At 51.7% G+C, this 23628-nt stretch overlaps 1 protein-coding gene across 2 annotated transcripts; it reads right to left on the minus strand.

Annotated features, from left to right (window-relative positions):
- Window positions 1–25: 25 nt before the first annotated feature.
- LOC140134313 (lutzicidin-like) lies at window positions 26–22930 on the minus strand. 2 transcript variants are annotated; one of them, XM_072154911.1, is made up of 4 exons: window positions 22725–22930; window positions 1681–1782; window positions 727–804; window positions 26–535 (listed from the first exon to the last, which is right to left on the minus strand). In XM_072154911.1, the coding sequence occupies exons 1-4, from the start codon at window positions 22887–22889 to the stop codon at window positions 296–298; spliced, it is 585 nt and encodes a 194-aa protein (XP_072011012.1). In that variant the 5' UTR covers window positions 22890–22930; the 3' UTR covers window positions 26–295. The 2 variants fall into 2 exon arrangements, with proteins under 2 accessions (XP_072011012.1, XP_072011011.1); XM_072154910.1 differs by lacking the exon at window positions 22725–22930 and adding an exon at window positions 5229–5491.
- Window positions 22931–23628: the final 698 nt, after the last annotated feature.

Raw genomic sequence — 23628 nt, forward strand, 5'->3', positions numbered from 1 at the left:
GATTAGTTAGGACGAGTTTGTTGGATAATTTGTCAAATGTTTTCACATTTATTACAACTGAACACAATTTATTGAGGACCCAGGACGCGCCGTGTACGTCGCCCGCTGGCGCCAAATCTCCGCTGAGGGTTTACGATTTCTCTCTTTGCTGATTCATCTTTATAGTCCCCAATCTAATGGCTGACGACGGGCAGTGAGATGGACGGGTCCTGCTGCTGCGGTGACTCTGTACATTGCTATGTGTGGGGGGCGGAGCCAGTATATCATTATATTATATTATCATATTTGCATCTGATTATCTCGGCAAATAGTCAAAGAAACATTCCAGACAGAAATATCTTCCCAGGACCTGCCCGGACCTCAGCTTCTCCTGATTAGAGATTCTCTTATCTCCTCCATCCTCATCCAGAAACGTCTGTTCAGGTTCTTGCATGATAATAACGTGGTCCTCGTAGTCCTCCTCAGGTGAGTCGCCATAGTCATCCTCTGGGTCGCTCGGACTCTCCATGGATCCGCTCACTGGATCCTCCTTCATCTTTTAAGAAGAAGTTAAAAGAGAAAGACTAATGAATAATTCTGGCTCCTCAGGGGCGGGGCTTCTGGTGACTACATTTGGATTGGGGAGGAGTTAGTGTTATCCTGCACTTAGAGGGTAAATAACATGGGATTATATTCTCACTATTACACAGGGGAAGGAAACATTAAAAGTAGAAAAGCCGGACTCACCCCCGCGGGGAGAGAGGAGCACACGACCAAAAAGATCTTCTCCGGGTCATTGTGTGAGGCCGAACATTTCTTCTCTATCTGCAGATAAATGAGGATATTTCATATTTCCTTTATGACTATAATGAACAGTGATGTCAGTATAGGTTTATAATAGTCTCAGGTCTGGTCTATAATAGGCTCAGGTCTGGTCTATAATAGGCTCAGGTCTGGTCTATAATAGTCTCAGAATTAATCTAGTTGTAGGTCTAGTCTATAATAGTCTCAGGATTAGTTTATAATAGTTATGGGTCTGGTCTATTGTAATTATAGGTTTAGTCTATAATAGTCTCAGGTCCAGTCTATAATAGTCTCAGGTCTGGTGTATAATAGTCTCAGGTCTGGTCTATAATAATCTCAGGTCTGGTGTATAATAGTCTCAGGTCCAGTCTATAATAGTCTCAGGTCTGGTCTATAATAGTCTCAGGTCTGGTCTATAATAATCTCAGGTCTGGTCTATAATAGTCTCAGGTCTGGTCTATAATAGTCTCAGGTCTGGTGTATAATAGTCTCAGGTCTGGTCTATAATAGTCTCAGGTCTGGTCTATAATAATCTCAGGTCTGGTCTATAATAATCTCAGGTCTGGTCTATAATAGTTATAGGTCTGGTCTATAATAGTCTCAGGTCTGGTGTATAATAGTCTCAGGTCTGGTCTATAATAGTTATTAGTCCGGTCTATAATAATCTCAGGTCTGGTCTATAATAATCTCAGGTCTGGTCTATAATAGTCTCAGGTCTGGTCTATAATAGTCTCAGGTCTGGTCTATAATAGTCTCAGGTCTGGTCTATAATAGTCTCAGGTCTGGTCTATAATAGTCTCAGGTCTGGTCTATAATAGTCTCAGGATTAGTCTATAATAATTATAGGTCTGGTTTCTTCTAGGTCTGATCTATTATTGGTCTCTGGTCTTTTCTTACCCCTTTATGTTTGAATTGGCAACTTTCAACACTTTGATTTTCTGATTTGAGACAAATTGTTTCTTTTATGGTGAAATTCGATTGTTTTTGCCCCCTGGGACCCTAAAAGGAAAAATACCAGAAGTTAAGATCTTATATTCTTATTACCATAACGTTATTAGAACATTTTGTTAGAAAATGTAAGTAAAACCCTGCGGTGCTGGGGTGTAGCTCTAGGAGTCACCTGGTGGAGATGGATAGATGGATGATTAAAGGGATATTCCACTTTTACCAAATACATTTCTTCTTTTGAAGAGGATAAAGTAACAATCAATCACTGTCATTTGTATATCAAGTTGTCACAGCTTTTCAAGACCTCTGTCCCTGCCTTCTTGCCCTGCCCTGCACTGACCCACAGGCGATGACTGGTCGACGTGTCCTACTCTGACAAAGGAACAGAAAAACGGACACAGCCACAAGCAAGGTCAGAATAACTGATGTCAAAACCAAGATGGCGGCGAGGTACAGAATAGTTAGGCAAAAAGTAGTCAAGAAGAGTCAGAAAACGCAGCAATAGTACAAGAAAAAGGAGAGCAGTATAACCAGCGCCTGAGTGAAGCGAGGAGCAGGTACATGTGGAGTTCCTGGACATTGCCCCAACCGCTGATTGGTTTAACCGTCCATCTCTCAAACCAGTGCTGATGCACACTCAGATCAGAAACAAGAGGTGATCACCCAACTTTCCAGAGGACATATACCCAGCCTCAAACAGAACCGCCCAAGAGCAGAACTCTGCTGCAGCTTTGTCATATGGGTCATAGCTCGACAATATGAAAGGTTGTAGGAGGGCAGCCGTTACCTGGCACCGGCGAGGGACCTCACCCGTCTGTTACTGCTCAACAATAAAGGAATTGTAAGTTTTTGGATAATATCCATTTCCAGTGTGAGTCCCAGGCTAAAGCAGCGACCATTATGGGCCTGGCCCCTCACCATCACACCGGACCCATCATATACCCCGGGATTCTCCCAGGGGGAACCTTCTGTTCTTTGGGACATTAGCGCCAGGCCACTACGATCCAGCCCATCACATCTTCCAGCACATATTGTGAGGCCCCGGGGGAGATGTTGGGGTAGGTCACACAGGAAGAGATTGAGAACCTCTTGTAGGATACACATAGGAGTCCACAGCGGCTCAGCCTTACCGGGGTCACAGCATGTTATGTGTTACCTGCTGGTGGGGTCATCCAGACCTCCTGAGGACCTCTACTGCAGCAGCCCGAGCACTACTACTCTGAGGGGGGTTACACGTAATATTCACTCCAAGAGACCCCAACACTTCATTACCTACTACAGAGCCCACGTGGTACCATGCTAAAGACCAACCTACATTGTACTCGTGACTAAATACCACCCTACAATGTACTTGTGACTAAAGACCACCCTACATGTGACTAAAGACCACCCTACAACGTACTCATGACTAAAGATCCCCCTACAACGTACACATGACTGAAGACCACCCTACAATGTCCTCTCGACTAAAGACCACCCTACAATGTACTCTCGACTAAAGACCACCCTACAATGTACACGTAAAGAAAGACCACCCTACAATGTACTCGTGACTAAAGACCACCCTACAATGTACTCTCGATTAAAGACCACCCTACAATGTACTCGTGACTAAGGATCACCCTACAGTGTACTTGTGACTAAAGACCACCCTATGATGTACACATGACCTGAGACCTCAGCTTTCCACTACACCCAACTCTACACATGAGCCCACCTTATACCTCACAACACAGCCACAAACCTGCCACATAACATGTGCACATTGCCAGAGACCACCATACAATGTGTACATGATCTGAGAGCCCCCTACAATGTACACATGACCACTGACCAGAGACCACCATACAATGTGTACATGATCTGAGACCACCCTACAATGTACACATGACCACTGACCAGAGACCACCCTACCATGTACACCTGACCACTGAGCAGAGACCACCATACAATGTACACCTGACCACTGAGCAGAGACCACCCTACAATGTGTACATGATCTGAGAGCACCCTACAATGTACACATGACCACTGAGCAGAGACCACCATACAATGTGTACATGATCTGAGACCACCCTACAATGTACACATGACCACTGACCAGAGACCACCATACAATGTGTACATGATCTGAGACCACCCTACAATGTACACATGACCACTGAGCAGAGACCACCATACAATGTGTACATGATCTGAGACCACCCTACAATGTACACATGACCACTGAGCAGAGACCACCATACAATGTGTACATGATCTGAGACCACCCTACAATGTACACATGACCACTGACCAGAGACCACCATACAATGTACACATGACCACTGACTAGAGACCACCCTACAATGTACACATGACTAAGGACCACCCTACAATGTACACATGACTAAGGACCACCCTACAATGTACACATGACCACTGACCAGAGACCACCATACAATGTACACATGACTAAGGACCACCCTACAATGTACACATGACTAAGGACCACCCTACAATGTACACATGACCACTGACCAGAGACCACCATACAATGTACACATGACCACTGACCAGAGACCACCATACAATGTACACATGACTAAGGACCACCCTACAATGTACACATGACCACTGACCAGAGACCACCATACAATGTACACATGACCACTGACCAGAGACCACCATACAATGGGGGTCATTTACTAAGGGCCCGATTCGCGTTTTCCTGACGTGTTACCCGAATATTTCCGATTTGCGCCGTTTTCCCCTGAATTGCCCCGGGATTTTGGCGCACGCGATCGGATTGTGGCGCATCGGCGCTGACATTCACGCGACGGAAATCAGGAGGCGTGGCCGAACGAAAACCCGACGGATTCGGAAAAACCGGCGCATTTAAAACAAAAAATGTGTCGCGAAAATTGCACTTACCTTCTCTCAGCCCGGCTCGGTGTATTCCAGTGCGTTCCGATGCTCTTCAGCGCAGCAGCGCCACCTGGTGGACGTCGGAGGAACTGCTTTAGTGAATCCCGGCCGGACCCGAATCCACCGCAGAGAACGCACCGCTGGATCGCAAATGGACCGGGTAAGTAAATCTGCCCCAATGTGTACATGATCTGAGACCACCCTACAATGTACACATGACCACTGACCAGAGACCACCCTACAATGTGTACATGATCTGAGACCACCCTACAATGTACATATGACCAGAGACTAAGCCACCCACCACGTCCACCTCACCACAGCCACAAACCCTGCAACAGAACATGTGAGAGTCTTCTCTGACCCAACAAACAGCTGAACATGGAAGTCCAGGTCTAGTTCCTCTCTTGTCTGAGCTCTGGTGGGATTCTTCTGGGCCACCCTCTTACAGGTTCCTATCAATGGACAGCAAGCAGAGGTCTTCTAAACTGTGAGGAGGTGTCAAGAGGAATGACCTCATATGTATCAATCAGTCTGATGGAATGGTATAACATCGGTAAATGATCCGATGATTGATGATCCCTACTCACCGCCTTGAACTCATACTCGTCCTTGTAGAGCCTGAAGACCACATCTGAATGGGATTCTCCATTGTAGAAGCCAATGGCATCAGATATGAGCTGCAGAGGGTTGTCCTGAATAAGGTTCTGGGCTAGAGGTCGGCCATGAACCCCAGTGACCACCACAAAGAGGAGAAGAGTCTTAAAGGAATTCTCCATGCTGTGCTTCTCCTGTGCCCCGGGAAGGAATCTATGGCCACTCGTTGGAGGCTTCGTAATCTTCCTCCAGTTACACTTGGCAAAAACAAGGACGGGTTCTTTTCACAACAACCTGACCGAGACCGGGTGTAAGAACTAAACAAAGACACCCAGATTACAGGAAAGAACACGGAATTATCCATCACATGGTTGTCCTTGGCAAATCGGCCAAATATTTGATATGAATGGAAGACCATGAAGGTTTATGAGGAGAGGACGTCCGATGAGTAATAACCGCAGAGCAATGTCAGAGGAAACATCTCTCTGTATCAAAAGCTTAGTAATCACCTTAAGTCACCTCTCTGATGGGTAGGTATCCCCCATTATCTACATTTCTGCTGCAGAGTATCACCCATCAAGCTTAGATTCCTGGTGCACTAGAGGTGGGGCTATCCCTGCCCATGCCCTAGAGATGGGGTTATCCCTGCTGGTGCACAAGAGGTGGGGCTATCCCTGCTGGTACATTAGAGGTGGAGCTATCCCTGCTGGTGCACCAGAGGTGGGGCTATCCCTGTCTATGCACCAGAGGTAGGGCTATCCCTGTCTATGCACCAGAGGTGGGGCTATCCCTGCTGGTGCACCAGAGGTGGGGCTATCCATGCTGGTGCACCAGAGGTGGGGCTATCCCTGCTGGTACACCAGAGGTGGGGCTATCCCTGCTGGTACACCAGAGGTGGGGCTATCCCTGCCGGTGCACCAGAGGTGGGGCTATCCCTGCCGGTGCACCAGAGGTGGGGCTATCCCTGCCGGTGCACCAGAGGTGGGGCTATCCATGCTGGTGCACCAGAGATGGGGCTATCCATGCTGGTGCACCAGAGGTGGGGCTATCCGTGCTGGTACACATGAGGTGGGGCTATCCCTGCTGGTGCACCAGAGGTGGGGCTATCCCTGTTGGTACACATGAGGTGGGGCTATCCCTGTAGGTTCACCAGAGGTGGGGCTATCCCTGCTGGTGCACCAGAGGTGTGGATATCCCTGCCGGAGCACCAGAGGTGGGGCTATCCCTGTCGGTGCACCAGAGGTGGGGCTGTCCTGCTGGTGCACCAGAGGTTGGGCTATCCCTGCCGGTGCACCTGAAGTGGGGTTATCCCTGCCCATGCACCAGAGGTGGGGCTGTCCCTGCCAGTGCACATGAGGTGGGGCTATCCCTGCCGGTGCTCCTCTACGGCCTTTCAGCTTCATTCCTCCTCCTCTGAGTTATTCATGGAGGATGGACAACATGTGGCTGCAGAAATCATCTGACTCAGCTGCAACCGGGTTCATGAACCTAGAAAACTCATCCAGAACCTTCTGAAGACCCTCACCCCAGCGGCCCCAGAGATGAGACCCCCTGATCAATAAGAACCCATCTACATGCATCGGCCCTGGCCAAGACCTACAAGACATCAGGAAGTCCAGAAACTTCTGGAACATGTATGAACAGAATCACGGATCAATGACCCATCATCTTTTATCCCTTTAGTGGAGAACGATCTACAGATGGATCTCACCAATGATTCCCACCTCATCCCAGAGAGGAGACCTTCCAGAGGTCCTGCTTCACCGGCTATTGAGGACCTCGCCCGTCAACACTTACCTACCGCCAGGAAACCATCACCAGAGGTAAAGCCTGTAAGTGCCAAAGTAAGCACATGGAGAAGGACAAACATGTCCCAGAGCCGGGAACTTCCCGGAGAAGGAATTAGAGGATCAGAATAATATTTGTTTTCCTCGTGTTATTAACATCACATTGTGGTAAAGAGGCCGAGACTTCACTTCCTTGTGATTCTGAGCTCCTTCCTCCAGGGGGTTTACCCTACACCTCATGTCCTCCTCCTCCAGACTCCTCTGTCCTCCTCCTCCAGACTCCTCTGTCCTCCTCCTCCACCAGGCCCCTCTGCCCTCCTCCTCCAGACTCCTCTGTCCTCCTCCTCCTCCAGACTCCTCTGTCCTCCTCCTCCTCCAGACTCCTCTGTCCTCCTCCTCCTCCTCCAGACTCCTCTGTCCTCCTCCTACTGCAGACTCCTCTGTTCTCCTCCTCCTCCAGACTCCTCTGTCCTCCTCCTCCTCCAGACTCCTCTGTCCTCCTCCTTCTCCAGACTCCTCTGTCCTCCTCCTTCTCCAGACTCCTCTGTCCTCCTCCTCCTCCAGACTCCTCTGTCCTCCTCCTCCTCCAGACTCCTCTGTCCTCCTCCTCCTCCAGACTCCTCTGTCCTCCTCCTCCAGACTCCTCTGTCCTCCTCCTCCTCCAGACTCCTCTGTCCTCCTCCTCCTCCAGACTCCTCTGTCCTCCTCCTCCTCCAGACTCCTCTGTCCTCCTCCTCCAGACCCCTCTGTGCTCCTCCTCCAGACTCCTCTGTCCTCCTCCTTCTCCAGACTCCTCTGTCCTCATCCAGACTCCTCTGTCCTCCTCCTCCTCCAGACTCCTCTGTCCTCCTCCTCCAGACTCCTCTGTCCTCCTCCTCCCCCAGATGCCTCTGTCCTCCTCCTCCACCAGACTCCTCTGTCCTCCTCCTCCAGACTCCTCTGTCCTCCTCCTCCAGATTCCTCTGTCCTCCTCCTCCCCCAGATGCCTCTGTCCTCCTCCTCCACCAGACTCCTCTGTCCTCCTCCTCCAGACTCCTCTGTCCTCCTCCTCCTCCAGACTCCTCTGTCCTCCTCCTCCCCCAGACTCCTCTGTCCTCCTCCTTCTCCAGACTCCTCTGTCCTCCTCCTTCTTCAGACTCCTCTGTCCTCCTCCTCCAGACTCCTCTGTCCTCCTCCTCCTCCAGACTCCTCTGTCCTCCTCCAGACTCCTCTGTCCTCCTACCTCCTCCAGACTCCTCTGTCCTCCTCCTCCTCCTCCAGACCCCTCTGTCCTCCTCCTCTTCCAGACCCCTCTGTCCTCCTCCTCTTCCAGACCCCTCTGTCCTCCTCCTCCTCCTCCAGACTCCTCTGTCCTCCTCCTCCTCCAGACTCCTCTGTCCTCCTCCTCCTCCAGACTCCTCTGTCCTCCTCCTCCAGACCCCTCTGTCCTCCTCCTTCAGACTCCTCTGTCCTCCTCCTCCTCCAGACTCCTCTGTCCTCTTCCAGACCACTCTGTCCTCCTCCTCCAGACTCCTCTGTCCTCCTCCTCCTCCAGACTCCTCTGTCCTCATCCTCCAGACTCCTTTGTCCTCCTCTTCCTCCAGACTCCTCTGTCCTCCTCCTCCTCCAGACTCCTCTGTCCTCCTACCTCCTCCAGACTCCTCTGTCCTCCTCCTCCACCTCCAGACTCCTCTGTCCTCCTCCTCCAGACTCCTCTGTCCTCCTCCAGACTCCTCTGTCCTCCTCCTCCTCCAGACCGCTCTGTCCTCCTCCTCCTCCAGACTCCTCTGTCCTCCTCCTCCAGACTCCTCTGTCCTCCTCCTCCTCCAGACTCCTCTGTCCTACTCCTCCTCCAGACTCCTCTGTCCTCCTCCTCCAGACTCCTCTGTCCTCCTCCTCCAGACTCCTCTGTACTACTCCTCCTCCAGACCGCTCTGTCCTCCTCCTCCTCCAGACTCCTCTGTCCTCCTCCTCCAGACTCCTCTGTCCTCCTCCTCCAGACTCCTCTGTACTACTCCTCCTCCAGACTCCTCTGTCCTCCTCCTCCAGACTCCTCTGTCCTCCTCCTCCAGACTCCTCTGTCCTACTCCTCCTCCAGACCCCTCTGTCCTCCTCCAGACTCCTCTGTCCATTCATCTGCATCATTACAATCTTTACAGTCCTCAGTCAGATGAAATGGATGCAAATAGTTAATGTCACCTGATAGTCGTTGTAATGTATGATATCACTGCCCTACAGCGTCCCCATGTGGATGAATCAGGGAGCACATCTTCTCACCTCTGCACCTCTGAATTATCTCCGTCAGGGGTTTTAGAGTGATACATTCTACTTCTACAGTGACACATTGGGGGTCATTTACTAAGGACCCGATTCGCGTTTTCCCGACGTGTTACCCGAATATTTCCGATCTGCGCCGATTGTACCTGAATTGCCCCGGGATTTTGGCGCACGCGATCGGATTGTGGCGCATCGGCGCCGGCATGCGCGCAACGGAAGTCGGGGGCGTGGCCGAGCGAAATCCCGATGGATTCGGAAAAACCGCTGCATTTTTTTAAAAAATTGTGTCGCGAAAATTTCACTCACCTTCATCCAGGATAGGCCGGTGTATTTCGAGGCATTCCAGCGGACTTCAGCGCAGCAGCGCCACCTGGTGGACGGCGGAGGAACTACCTTAATGAATCCCGGCCGGACCCGAATCCTGTGCAGAGAACGCGCCGCTGGATCGCGAATGGGCCGGGTAAGTAAATCTGCCCCATTGTAGCAAACCATCAGCTGAGGCTGCAGCAGCTGTACATAAAAACCTGGGACCCCTCCATACATGACCCCCTGGACGGACCCTTCTGTTCTCACAGAATCTTCCTTATACACTGGATCTGAACCAGCAGAGCTGAAGTGTAAAGCGCCAGGGATGGGGCTGATCAGCAGCCTGAACCTGGAATTTGGCAGGAGGTGAATTGATGAAGAAATCAGACTCCACTGGTCAAAGTGGCGCGTTCTACTACTAATATTACTAATAATAATAATAATAATTCTTTATTTATATAGCGCACACAGATTACGCAGCGCTGCACAAGCATGTCAAATTGGTCCCTGTCCCCATGGGGCTCACAATCTAAACAGCCTAACAGTATGTTTTGATGTGTGGGAGGAAACCGGAGTACCCGGAGGAAACCCACGCAAACACTAATGGACCAGAACCATCCTGTGTCCTCTACAGTCATGGCCATAGGTCTTGAGAATGATACTAATGTTAATTGTTACAAAGTCTCCGGCATCAGGTGTTATAATGGTAATTTGCATATTCTCCAGAATGTTATAAAGAGCGATCAGCTTATCAGCAATTCATTACAAAGTCAGTATTTGCCTAGATATTAACTTTTTCCCCCAAAACACATTTCCCCTTCATTGCAGGCGCCTTAGGCGGAGCAGCGGCCATGGTGTCAGTGATGTCTCCAGTAACACAGGTGCAGGGGCTGATGGGGACAGGGCTGGGGACAATGTGTCATGTGTAAGTAACAATCACCACTGGGCAGTATAATAGGAGCAGGTAACATGGTGTCAGTGATGTCTCCAGTAACACAGGTGCGGGGGCTGATGGGGACAGGGCTGGGGACAATGTGTCATGTGTAAGTAACAATCACCACTGGGCAGTATAATAGGAGCAGGTAACATGGTGTCAGTGATGTCTCCAGTAACACAGGTGCGGGGGCTGATGGGGACAGGGCTGGGGACAATGTGTCATGTGTAAGTAACAATCACCACTGGGCAGTATAATAGGAGCAGGTAACATGGTGTCAGTGATGTCCCCAGTAACACAGGTGCCGGGGCTGATGGGGACAGGGCTGGGGACAATGTGTCATGTGTAAGTAACAATCACCACTGGGCAGTATAATAGGAGCAGGTAACATGGTGTCAGTGATGTCCCCAGTAACACAGGTGCGGGGGCTGATGGGGACAGGGCTGGGGACAATGTGTCATGTGTAAGTAACAATCACCACTGGGCAGTATAATAGGAGCAGGTAACATGGTGTCAGTGATGTCTCCAGTAACACAGGTGCAGGGGCTGATGGGGACAGGGCTGGGGACAATGTGTCATGTGTAAGTAACAATCACCACTGGGCAGTATAATAGGAGCAGGTAACATGGTGTCAGTGATGTCTCCAGTAACACAGGTGCGGGGGCTGATGGGGACAGGGCTGGGGACAATGTGTCATGTGTAAGTAACAATCACCACTGGGCAGTATAATAGGAGCAGGTAACATGGTGTCAGTGATGTCCCCAGTAACACAGGTGCGGGGGCTGATGAGGACAGGGCTGGGGACAATGTGTCATGTGTAAGTAACAATCACCACTGGGCAGTATAATAGGAGCAGGTAACATGGTGTCAGTGATGTCTCCAGTAACACAGGTGCGGGGGCTGATGGGGACAGGGCTGGGGACAATGTGTCATGTGTAAGTAACAATCACCACTGGGCAGTATAATAGGAGCAGGTAACATGGTGTCAGTGATGTCCCCAGTAACACAGGTGCAGGGGCTGATGAGGACAGGGCTGGGGACAATGTGTCATGTGTAAGTAACAATCCCCACTGGGCAGTATAATAGGAGCAGGTAACATGGTGTCAGTGATGTCCCCAGTAACACAGGTGCCGGGGCTGATGGGGACAGGGCTGGGGACAATGTGTCATGTGTAAGTAACAATCACCACTGGGCAGTATAATAGGAGCAGGTAACATGGTGTCAGTGATGTCCCCAGTAACACAGGTGCAGGGGCTGATGAGGACAGGGCTGGGGACAATGTGTCATGTGTAAGTAACAATCACCACTGGGCAGTATAATAGGAGCAGGTAACATGGTGTCAGTGATGTCCCCAGTAACACAGGTGCCGGGGCTGATGGGGACAGGGCTGGGGACAATGTGTCATGTGTAAGTAACAATCACCACTGGGCAGTATAATAGGAGCAGGTAACATGGTGTCAGTGATGTCCCCAGTAACACAGGTGCGGGGGCTGATGGGGACAGGGCTGGGGACAATGTGTCATGTGTAAGTAACAATCACCACTGGGCAGTATAATAGGAGCAGGTAACATGGTGTCAGTGATGTCTCCAGTAACACAGGTGCAGGGGCTGATGGGGACAGGGCTGGGGACAATGTGTCATGTGTAAGTAACAATCACCACTGGGCAGTATAATAGGAGCAGGTAACATGGTGTCAGTGATGTCTCCAGTAACACAGGTGCGGGGGCTGATGGGGACAGGGCTGGGGACAATGTGTCATGTGTAAGTAACAATCACCACTGGGCAGTATAATAGGAGCAGGTAACATGGTGTCAGTGATGTCCCCAGTAACACAGGTGCGGGGGCTGATGAGGACAGGGCTGGGGACAATGTGTCATGTGTAAGTAACAATCACCACTGGGCAGTATAATAGGAGCAGGTAACATGGTGTCAGTGATGTCTCCAGTAACACAGGTGCGGGGGCTGATGGGGACAGGGCTGGGGACAATGTGTCATGTGTAAGTAACAATCACCACTGGGCAGTATAATAGGAGCAGGTAACATGGTGTCAGTGATGTCCCCAGTAACACAGGTGCGGGGGCTGATGGGGACAGGGCTGGGGACAATGTGTCATGTGTAAGTAACAATCACCACTGGGCAGTATAATAGGAGCAGGTAACATGGTGTCAGTGATGTCTCCACAGGTGCGGGGGCTGATGGGGACAGGGCTGGGGACAATGTGTCATGTGTAAGTAACAATCACCACTGGGCAGTATAATAGGAGCAGGTAACATGGTGTCAGTGATGTCTCCACAGGTGCAGGGGCTGATGGGGACAGGGCTGGGGACAATGTGTCATGTGTAAGTAACAATCACCACTGGGCAGTATAATAGGAGCAGGTAACATGGTGTCAGTGATGTCCCCAGTAACACAGGTGCGGGGGCTGATGGGGACAGGGCTGGGGACAATGTGTCATGTGTAAGTAACAATCACCACTGGGCAGTATAATAGGAGCAGGTAACATGGTGTCAGTGATGTCCCCAGTAACACAGGTGCGGGGGCTGATGGGGACAGGGCTGGGGACAATGTGTCATGTGTAAGTAACAATCACCACTGGGCAGTATAATAGGAGCAGGTAACATGGTGTCAGTGATGTCTCCAGTAACACAGGTGCGGGGGCTGATGGGGACAGGGCTGGGGACAATGTGTCATGTGTAAGTAACAATCACCACTGGGCAGTATAATAGGAGCAGGTAACATGGTGTCAGTGATGTCTCCAGTAACACAGGTGCGGGGGCTGATGAGGACAGGGCTGGGGGACAATGTGTCATGTGTAAGTAACAATCACCACTGGGCAGTATAATAGGAGCAGGTAACATGGTGTCAGTGATGTCCCCAGTAACACAGGTGCGGGGGCTGATGGGGACAGGGCTGGGGACAATGTGTCATGTGTAAGTAACAATCACCACTGGGCAGTATAATAGGAGCAGGTAACATGGTGTCAGTGATGTCTCCAGTAACACAGGTGCAGGGGCTGATATTCGGCTGATAGACGGATATTCTGCAGGAGGTGCAGGGAGTGGACGCTGAGGACTGGGGGACAGACAGATATTCTGCAGGAGGTGCAGGGAGTGGACGCTGGGGACTGGGGGACAGACGGATATTCTGCAGGAGGTGCAGGGAGTGGACGCTGAGGACTGGGGGACAGACGGATATTCTGCAGGAGGTGCAGGGAGTGGACGCTGAGGACGGGGGGACAGACGGATATCCTGCAGGAGGTGCAGGGAGTGGACGCTGAGGACTGGGGGACAGACGGATATTCTGCAGGAGGTGCAGGGAGTGGACGCTGAGGACTGGGGGACAGACGGATATTCTGCAGGAGGTGCAGGGAGTGGACGCTGAGGACTGGGGGGGGGGTCATTGTCTCTGATGAATCCCCTTTCTGATTGTTGGGAGAAGACAAGGTGAGTGATGCCCCCAGTCCTGTCTCCTGCACCTGTAAAGCTCCTGCAGCCATTCATGTGGGGGGGAGGGGGGGCGGCTCCTCAGCCAAGGGAATCGCCTAAAAACACCTAAAGAATGGAGCAGAATGTCCTCCAGGAGCCGCTTCTCCCAACCCTCCAGGAGCAGATGGTGATCAACAATGGGGCACATTTAATAAGGGTCAGTCAGACGCATTTTCTTCGGGTTTCCTGATGATTTCTGTTTTGTGCCGATTTGCCCTGGGATTTTGGTGCACGCAATCGGATTTTGGTGCATCGGCACCGGCTTGCACGTGACAGAAATCGACAACCCGACGGATTCAGACAACGCGCGGGATTTAACATTTAGAATTTTGTCACAAGGCACGCACTTACAAGCACTGGGAAGAAAAGGTGAACTCCAGGGACCTCAGCGCGGAAGCGACGGATGCAGGAACCGAAACTTCGACGGAGAACGCGCCACAGGATCGCGACAGGACCGAGTAAGTAAATCTGCCCCAATGCCTTCTCCAGCATGATGGAGCACCGGCCATAAAGGGGAGAGCTAAATGGCTCCGGGAACAGAACACAGAGATTCTGGGTCCATGGCCCGGGAACAGAACACAGAGATTCTGGGTCCATGGCCTGGGAACAGAACACAGAGATTCTGGGTCCATGGCCCGGGAACAGAACACAGAGATTCTGGGTCCATGGCCCGGGAACAGAACACAGAGATTCTGGGTCCATGGCCCGGGAACAGAACACAGAGATTCTGGGTCCATGGCCCGGGAACAGAACACAGAGATTCTGGGTCCATGGCCCGGGAACAGAACACAGAGATTCTGGGTCCATGGCCCGGGAACAGAACACAGAGATTCTGGGTCCATGGCCTGGGAACAGAACACAGAGATTCTGGGTCCATGGCTCCGGGAACAGAACACAGAGATTCTGGGTCCATGGCCCGGGAACAGAACACAGAGATTCTGGGTCCATGGCCCGGGAACAGAACACAGAGATTCTGGCTCCATGGCCCGGGAACAGAACACAGAGATTCTGGCTCCATGGCCCGGGAACAGAATACAGAGATTTTGGGTCCATGGCCCGGGTACAGAACACAGAGATTCTGGGTCCATGGCCCGGGAACAGAACACAGAGATTCTGGGTCCATGGCCCGGGAACAGAACTCAGAGATTCTGGGTCCATGGCCTGGGAACAGAACACAGAGATTCTGGGTCCATGGCCTGGGAACAGAACACAGAGATTCTGGGTCCATGGCTCCGGGAACAGAACACAGAGATTCTGGGTCCATGGCCCGGGAACAGAACACAGAGATTCTGGGTCCATGGCTCCGGGGACAGAACACAGAGATTCTGGGTCCATGGCCCGGAAACTCCCCGGATCTTATCCCATTGACAACTTGTGGTCAATCATCAGGAGACGGAGGACAAACAAAACCGACACATTGTGACAGAATGCAGCAGTGATAGTGCAGGAATGGACGGCGATCAGTCAGGATCTGGTGCAGGAGGTGAGTGAGAGCTGCCAGGGAGAATTGCAGAGGTCCTGAAGAAGAAGGAGAGGTCCTGCAGATACTGACTCGCTGCAGTAACTCCTCCCACCTGACAATAAAAGCTTCTGCTCCCCATAATATGATTGCACTTGTATCTCTGTATGTGATAAACATCTGACAGACCAGAGGGACACATCATGTGACAGGAGGAGATTCTCACAACTTATGGCCAGGACTGTATAGCACCGTATGTATTATACTTTACTATGATTTCTGTTTTATAATGTGACATTTCAGAAACAGATCATAGAAAATTATACTAACTGTTATCTCATCATTAGACGGTGGGGTCGGCAGAGTCATCTCATTATCATTAGAGGGTGGGGTCAGCAGTGTCACCTCATTATCATTAGAGGGTGGGGTCAGCAGTGTCACCTCATTATCATTAGAGGGTGAGGTCAGCAGAGTCATCTCATTATCATTAGAGGGTGGGGTCAGCAGAGTCATCTCATTATCATTAGAGGGTGGGGTCAGCAGAGTCATCTCATTATCATTAGAGGGTGGGGTCAGCAGAGTCACCTCATTATCATTAGAGGGTGGGGTCAGCAGAGTCACCTCATTATCATTAGAGGGTGGGGTCAGCAGAGTCATCTCATTATCATTAGAGGGTGGGGTCAGCAGAGTCATCTCATTATCATTAGAGGGTGGGGTCCGCAGAGTCATCTCATTATCATTAGAGGGTGGGGTCAGCGGAGTCATCTCATTATCATTAGGGGGTGGGGTCAGCAGAGTCATCTCATTATCATTAGAGGGTGGGGTCAGCAGAGTCATCTCAGTATCATTAGAGGGTGGGGTCAGCAGAGTCATCTCATTATCATTAGAGGGTGGGGTCAGCAGAGTCATCTCATTATCATTAGAGGGTGGGGTCAGCAGAGTCACCTCATTATCATTAGAGGGTGGGGTCAGCAGAGTCACCTCATTATCATTAGAGGGTGGGGTCAGCAGAGTCATCTCATTATCATTAGAGGGTGGGGTCAGCAGAGTCATCTCATTATCATTAGAGGGTGGGGTCCGCAGAGTCATCTCATTATCATTAGAGGGTGGGGTCAGCGGAGTCATCTCATTATCATTAGAGGGTGGGGTCAGCGGAGTCATCTCATTATCATTAGGGGGTGGGGTCAGCAGAGTCATCTCATTATCATTAGAGGGTGGGGTCCGCAGAGTCATCTCATTATCATTAGAGGGTGGGGTCCGCAGAGTCCTCTTATTATTAGAAGTCTGAACCAGGAAAATGAATCTCATTATTATTAGGCCCTGGGGTCGGCAGAGGCAAACACCATGAGCTCTACCCTAAATACCAGAGGGTGGAGGGTGGAGAGCGGCTGAGCTGGAGCCGCCGCTGGCTGCTGTCCCTTCCTCATCCCTAGCCTCCTCCTGGCTCCCTACCAGCCTCACTGGAGCTTCGTCATCCTGCACCCACCATAGAGCACCCAGAGTTCTCAGCCCATTTGGGCACATTTACTAAGGGACCGTGGGCCACAAATCCATTGGGTTTCCCCAAATATTTCCGTTTTGCACCGAATCGCACCGGCTTGCATGCAACAGAAATGGGGGGTCGGTGGCCGTTGGACAACCCAACGGTTTCAGAAAAACCATGGAATTTAAAAAACGAAATGTGTAGCAAGATCAAGCACTTACATGCACCAGGAATATGAAGGTGAACTCCGGCAGATTTACTTACCCGGACCCGTCGCAATCCCACGGTGCGTTGTTCGATGAGGATTCAGGTCCGGCGCAATTCACTAAGGTCGTGCGTCCGATATCCTGCATGTGTCGCTTCCCCGCCGAGGTCCGCCGGAGTTCACCTTCTTCTTCCTGGTGCATGTGAGTGCTTGATCTTGCTACACATTTCGTTTTTTAAATTCTGCGGTTTTTGGGAATATGTTGGGTTGTCTGACGGCCACACCCCCCGATTTCTGTCACTTGCAAGCCGGCACCAATGCGGCAATTCGGCGCAAAACGGAAATATTTGGGAAAACCCTAAGGAATCGTGGCCCGTGGACCCTTAATAAATGAGCCCCATTGTCTCGTTTATATTTGTGTAACCTGTTGCATTTCTAACAAGGAAGTTCATTGTGATTGCAAAATTCTATATTTGGAATAAAATCTGACACCAGTAATGCGTCGGGTCCTTGGGCCTGTAACACGCTGCATGACCTCCCCAGCCCAGACTTAATCATAGACAAAGATAACCCTGACCGATTGATGCAGCATCAAGTACAGTATGATAGGGTGAAGATGTAGAGGAGAAGGTGGAGGAATGTGCCGTCTTCAGTGACCCCTGGATGTACAGAGAGGTCACATGACATTGTACACGTCCTTCTTGTTTTCTCGTAACGCCTCCGGCTCTCCGTACTTGGGTGGGATTTCTTCCTCTTCCCATTCTCTTCCTGTCAGTGAATCTTTTTCTTGGGGCACCTGTTAGTAGAATAAGAGTCGGGTCACGTGTATAAAGGAAGGGTGCCCTTTCATACTTACTGCCCGCTCTGATCTATGGCTAGCAACCGGAGGTGTGTTACCTCCACCTGCCCTGACCTCAGCCTGTCCGTGACTCTACTCTGCCTGACCCCTGGTGCTGTGCCCTGACCTCAGCCTGTCTGTGACCCTTCTCTTCCTGACCCCTAATGCTGTGCCCCGACCTCAGCCTGTCTGTGACCCTTCTCTGCCTGACCCCTGGTGCTGTGCCTTGACCTCAGCCTGTCTGTGACCCTTCTCTGCCTGACCCCTAATGCTGTGCCCCGACCTCAGCCTGTCTGTGACCCTTCTTTGCCTGACCCCTGGTGCTGTGCCCTGACCTCAGCCCGTCTTTGACCATTCTCTGCCTGACCCCTGGTGCTGTGCCCTGACCTCAGCCTGTCTGTGACTGTTCTCTGCCTGATCCCTAATGCTGTGCCCTGACCTCAGCCTGTCTGTGACTGTTCTCTGCCTGATCCCTGGTGCTGTGCCCTGACCTCAGCCCGTCTTTGACCATTCTCTGCCTGACCCCTGGTGCTGTGCCCTGACCTCAGCCTGTCTGTGACTGTTCTCTGCCTGATCCCTAATGCTGTGCCCTTACCTCAGCCTGTCTGTGACCCTTCTCCGCCTGACCCCTAATGCTGTGCCCTGACCTTAGTCTGTCTGTGACTGTTCTCTTCCTGATCCCTAATGCTGTGCCCTGACCTCAGCCTGTCTGTGACTGTTCTCTGCCTCACTCTTGGTTCTGTGCCCTGACCTCAGCCTGCCCGTGACTGTTCTCTGCCTGATCCCTGGTGCTGTGCCCTGACCTCAGTCTGTCTGTGACTGTTCTCTGCCGGACCCCGAATGCTGTACCCTTACCTCAGCCTGTCTGTGACCATTCTCTGCCTGACCCCTGGTGCTGTGCCCTGACCTCAGCCTATCTGTGACCCTTCTCTGCCTGACCCCTGGTGCTGTGCCCTGACCTCAGCCTGTCTGTGATTGTTCTCTGCCTGACCCCTAATGCTATGCCCTGACCTCAGCCTGTCTGTGATTGTTCTCTGCCTGACCCCTAATGCTATGCCCTGACCTCATCCTGTCTGTGACTGTTCTCTTGCTGACGCCTGGTGCTGTGCCCTGACCTCAGTCTGTATGTGAAGATTCTCTACCTGTCCCCTTATGCTGTGCCCTAACCTCTGCCTGTCTGTGACCATTCTCTCCCTGACTCGTGGTACTGTGCCCTGACCTCAGACTGTCCTAGATAATTTTCTGCCTGAACCCTGGTGCTTTGCTCTTACCTCAGCTCGTCTGTGACCATTCTCTGCCTGACCCCTGGTGCTGTGCCCTCAACTCAGCCTGTCTGTGACTGTTCTCTGCCTGATCCCTGGTGCTGTGCCCTGACCTCAGTCTGTCTGTGACTGTTCTCTGCCTGACCCCTAATGCTGTGCCCTTACCTCAGCCTGTCTGTGACCCTTCTCTGCCTGGCCCCTGGTGCTGTGCCCTGACCTCAGTCTGTCTGTGACTGTTCTCTGCCTGATCCCTAATGCTGTGCCCTTACCTCAGCCTGTCTGTGACCCTTCTCTGCCTGACCCCTAATGCTGTGTCCTGACCTCAGCCTGTCCATGACTGTTCTCTGCCTGATCCCTGGTGCTGTGCCCTGACCTCAGTCTGTCTGTGACTGTTCTCTTGCTGATCCCTAATGCTGTGCCCTGACCTCAGCCTGTCTGTGACTGTTCTCTGCCTCACTCTTGGTTCTGTGCCCTGACCTCAGCCTGCCCGTGACTCTTCTCTGCCTGATCCCTGGTGCTGTGCCCTGACCTCAGTCTGTCTGTGACTGTTCTCTGCCTGACCCCTAATACTGTGCCCTTACCTCAGCCTGTCTGTGACCATTCTCTGCCTGACCCCTGGTGCTGTGCCCTGACCTCAGCCTGTCTGTGACCCTTCTCTGCCTGACCCCTGGTGCTGTGCCCTGACCTCAGCCTGTCTGTGATTGTTCTCTGCCTGACCCCTAATGCTGTGCCCTGACCTCATCCTGTCTGTGACTGTTCTCTTGCTGACGCCTGGTGCTGTGCCCTGACCTCAGCCTGTATGTGAAGATTCTCTACCTGTCCCCTTATGCTGTGCCCTAACCTCGGCCTGTCTGTGACCATTCTCTCCCTGACTCGTGGTGCTGTGCCCTGACCTCAGACTGTCCTAGATAATTTTCTGCCTGAACCCTGGTGCTTTGCTCTTACCTCAGCTCGTCTGTGACCATTCTCTGCCTGACCCCTGGTGCTGTGCCCTCAACTCAGCCTGTCTGTGACTGTTCTCTGCCTGATCCCTGGTGCTGTGCCCTGACCTCAGTCTGTCTGTGACTGTTCTCTGCCTGACCCCTGGTGCTGTGCCCTCAACTCAGCCTGTCTGTGACTGTTCTCTGCCTGACCCCTAATGCTGTGCCCTTACCTCAGCCTGTCTGTGACCCTTCTCTGCCTGATCCCTGGTGCTGTGCCCTTACCTCAGCCTGTCTGTGACCCTTCTCTGCCTGACCCCTAATGCTGTGTCCTGACCTCAGCCTGTCTGTGACCCTTCTCTGCCTGACCCCTAATGCTGTGTCCTGACCTCAGCCTGTCTGTGACCATTCTCTGCCTGACCCCTGGTGCTGTGCCTTGACCTCTGCCTGTCTGTGACCATTCTCTCCCTGACCCCTGGTGCTGTGCCCTCACCTCTGCCTGTCTATGCCCATTCTTTGCTTGACCCCTGATGCTGTTCCCTGACCTCAGCCTGTCCATGACTGTTCTCTGCCTGACCCCTGGTGCTGTGCCCTGACCTCAGCCTGTCTGTGACCATTCTCTGCCTGACCCCTGCTGCCGTGTCCTGACCTCAGCCTGTCTGTGACCATTCTCTGCTTAACCCCTGGTGCTGTTCCCTGACCTCAGCCTTTTCAAAGACTGTTCTCTGCCTGACCCCTGGTGCTGTGCCCTGACCTCAGCCTGTCTTTGACCATACTCTGCCTGATCCCTGCTGCTGTGTCCTCACCTCAGCTTGTCTGTGACCGTTCTCTGCCTGATTCTTGGTTTTGTGCCCTGACCTCAGCCTGCCTGTGACTGTTCTCTGCCTGACCCCTAATGCTGTGCCCTGACCTCAGCCTGTATGTGACCCTTCTCTGCTTGACCCCTGGTGCTGTGCCCTGACCTCAGCCTGTCTGTGACTGTTTTCTGCTTGACCCCTGGTGCTGTACCCTGACCACAGCTTGTCATTGACTGTTCTCAGCCTGACCCCTAATACTGTGCCTTGACCTCAGCCTGTCTGAGACCATCCTCTACCTGACCCTTGGTACTGTGCCCTGACCTCAGCCTGTATGTAAAAATTCTCTACCTGTCACCTAATGCTGTGCCCTAACCTCAGCTGGTCTGTGACCGTTCCCTCCCTGACTCGTGGTGCTTTGCCCTGTCTGAGATCATTCTCTGCCTAACCCCTGGTGCTTTGCTTTGACCTCAGCTTGTCTGTGACCATTCTCTGTCTGACTCTTGCTGCTTTGCTCTGACCTCAGCTTGTCTGTGACCATTCTCTGCCTGACCCCTTGTGCTTTGCTTTGACCTCAGCTTGTCCATGACCATTCTCTACCTGACCCCTGGTGCTTTGCTTTGACCTCAGCTTGTCTGTGACCATTCTCTGCCTGACCACTGGTGTTTTGCTCTGACCTCAGCTTGTCCATGACCATTCTCTGCCTGACCCCTGGTGCTTTGCTTTGACCTCAGCTTTTCTGTGACCATTCTCTGCCTGACCACTGGTGTTTTGCTCTGACCTCTGCTTGTCCATGACCATTCTCTGCCTGACTCCTGGTGCTTTGCTCTGACCTCAGCTTGTCCATGACCATTCTCTGCCTGACCCCTGGTGGTTTGCTTTGACCTCAGCTTGTCTGTGACCATTCTCTGCCTGACCACTGGTGTTTTGCTCTGACCTCTGCTTGTCCATGACCATTCTCTGCCTGACTCCTGGTGCTTTGCTCTGACCTCAGCTTGTCCATGACCATTCTCTGCCTGACCCCTGGTGGTTTGCTCTGACCTCAGCCTATCTGTGACTGTTCTCTGCCTGCCCCCTGGTGCTGTACCCTGACCTCTGCCTGTGACTGTGATCTGATTGACCCCTGGTGCTGTGCCCTGACCTCAGTCTGTCTGGGACCATTCTCTCCCTGTCCCCTATTTCTCTGCCTTCAGCTCAGCCTGTCTGTGACTGCTCACTGCCTGATCCCTGGTGCTGTGAAAAGTTAGGGGACCTTCCATCTCATCATTTGACTCATACCCTAATGCTGCAGTATCTCTATAGGGAGGACATGTAAGACCCTTTCCATAAGACCCTTGGATGGAGCCCCAATTCACACAGGTCTAGAGGCACGGGGGGTCCACAACTCACAACTGTCTGATAGACAATGTCCAACCCTTTCTATAGAGGCAGGGGCACTGCTAGTGGGGTAGCAGTCACTTGGGTCTTGGAAAGTTTTAGATTTAGAGGGTAAGTTGAGCTCATTGTTGATGGATCTCGTGGCTTCTTCACTCTATATCTCACTGTTACTGTGGCTCTACCCTGGGATCACTCGATTATATCTCTTGTCCAATAGATTCTCATTGGCCTTTGCAGCAGCTGCTTGGCATTGAGCTCCCCTTTGTATTCCATGTGTACTTTGTATTCCGTGTACAGCAGTAGGAACACCAGCAGCACCTTACGTCTATCTCTACAGAGGGACGTGTCCTCACAGAGCAGGATCGCAATGTACTTCCACTCACCTCCTCAAACCCATATTCATACTCAAAATATGAGTACTGCTCGGTCCGGTCCTTCTGGCCTCCATAAAATGGCAAGACATGGGACTGACCATGTGGGACCATCTCCAAGAAGAACCCAAGAAGAAGCAGAAGCCACAAGGAGGAGTCCAGGCGCCTTCTGTGCATCTTCCCTGCAGCCGGGGGAATGGGCGGCTTCCCGTGTAACGGAGGATCACATCCCGGAGCTGGGATTATGACGGGTGTGTGCTCGACCTATAGTCACTGCCAAGAAGGTCCAAGGCTGCTTAACCCTTTCATCTCCCTGGTCTGAAGATCCAAGCAGCAGCTGTAGAATAATGGATGTGAATAGGGACCAAATGGAAGGGTCATGGAGGAGTCATAGGACACAACCCAAGGGGCAAAGAGCAGAAGTAATGTTCCTTAGAGGGGACATGTCACCAGGTGTTACCCCACTAGACTACAAGCCCCTAAGGTCGGGTATGAAATGTCTTTCTATGGGAAATCTCACCCGTTTACCAAAAGAAAAAATCTCCTCCAAAGTCAGGCAAATATGACTCTTTTCACCTCATTTTCCCATGAGATGAGTTAAGTTTAGTGGTTGCAGCGGGGGCGTCACTTCACAAGACTCTATCTGGTTCTATAGCATCTAGAAAGAAGGTGCTGGTGTCATATTAAAGATAAGAATATCATCTCTCAGATCGCATCAGGCTGGTCTCTCTGTTTTACTGAACATATGGGCAGTGTGTATTAACATCACGTTTACATATGTGTTTTGTTAACGCATGTGTTATACAGAGAAGTTATGCAAAAGATCTAAACAAAGAGACAATAACAAAGTTGAGGCAGCGGTCACCTGTGGTGTTTTGGTTGCGTTTTGTAAATGTGAATGTTAACAGTAAAGTAA

This window comes from Engystomops pustulosus, chromosome 5 (assembly GCF_040894005.1).
Source record: "Engystomops pustulosus chromosome 5, aEngPut4.maternal, whole genome shotgun sequence".
NCBI lineage: Eukaryota > Metazoa > Chordata > Amphibia > Anura > Leptodactylidae > Engystomops > Engystomops pustulosus.

Excerpts from the sequence above, each read along its gene's own strand:
- LOC140134313 (XM_072154910.1), bottom strand. The coding sequence starts at position 5,417 with ATGGAGAATTCCTTTAAGACTCTTCTCCTCTTTGTGGTGGTCACTGGG. Across the intron at positions 1,783-5,228 it reads ACGAGTATGAGTTCAAGGCG|GGTCCCAGGGGGCAAAAACA; the intron begins GTGAGTAGGGAT and ends TTTTCCTTTTAG. Across the intron at positions 805-1,680 it reads GCCAATTCAAACATAAAGGG|ATAGAGAAGAAATGTTCGGC; the intron begins GTAAGAAAAGAC and ends ATTTATCTGCAG.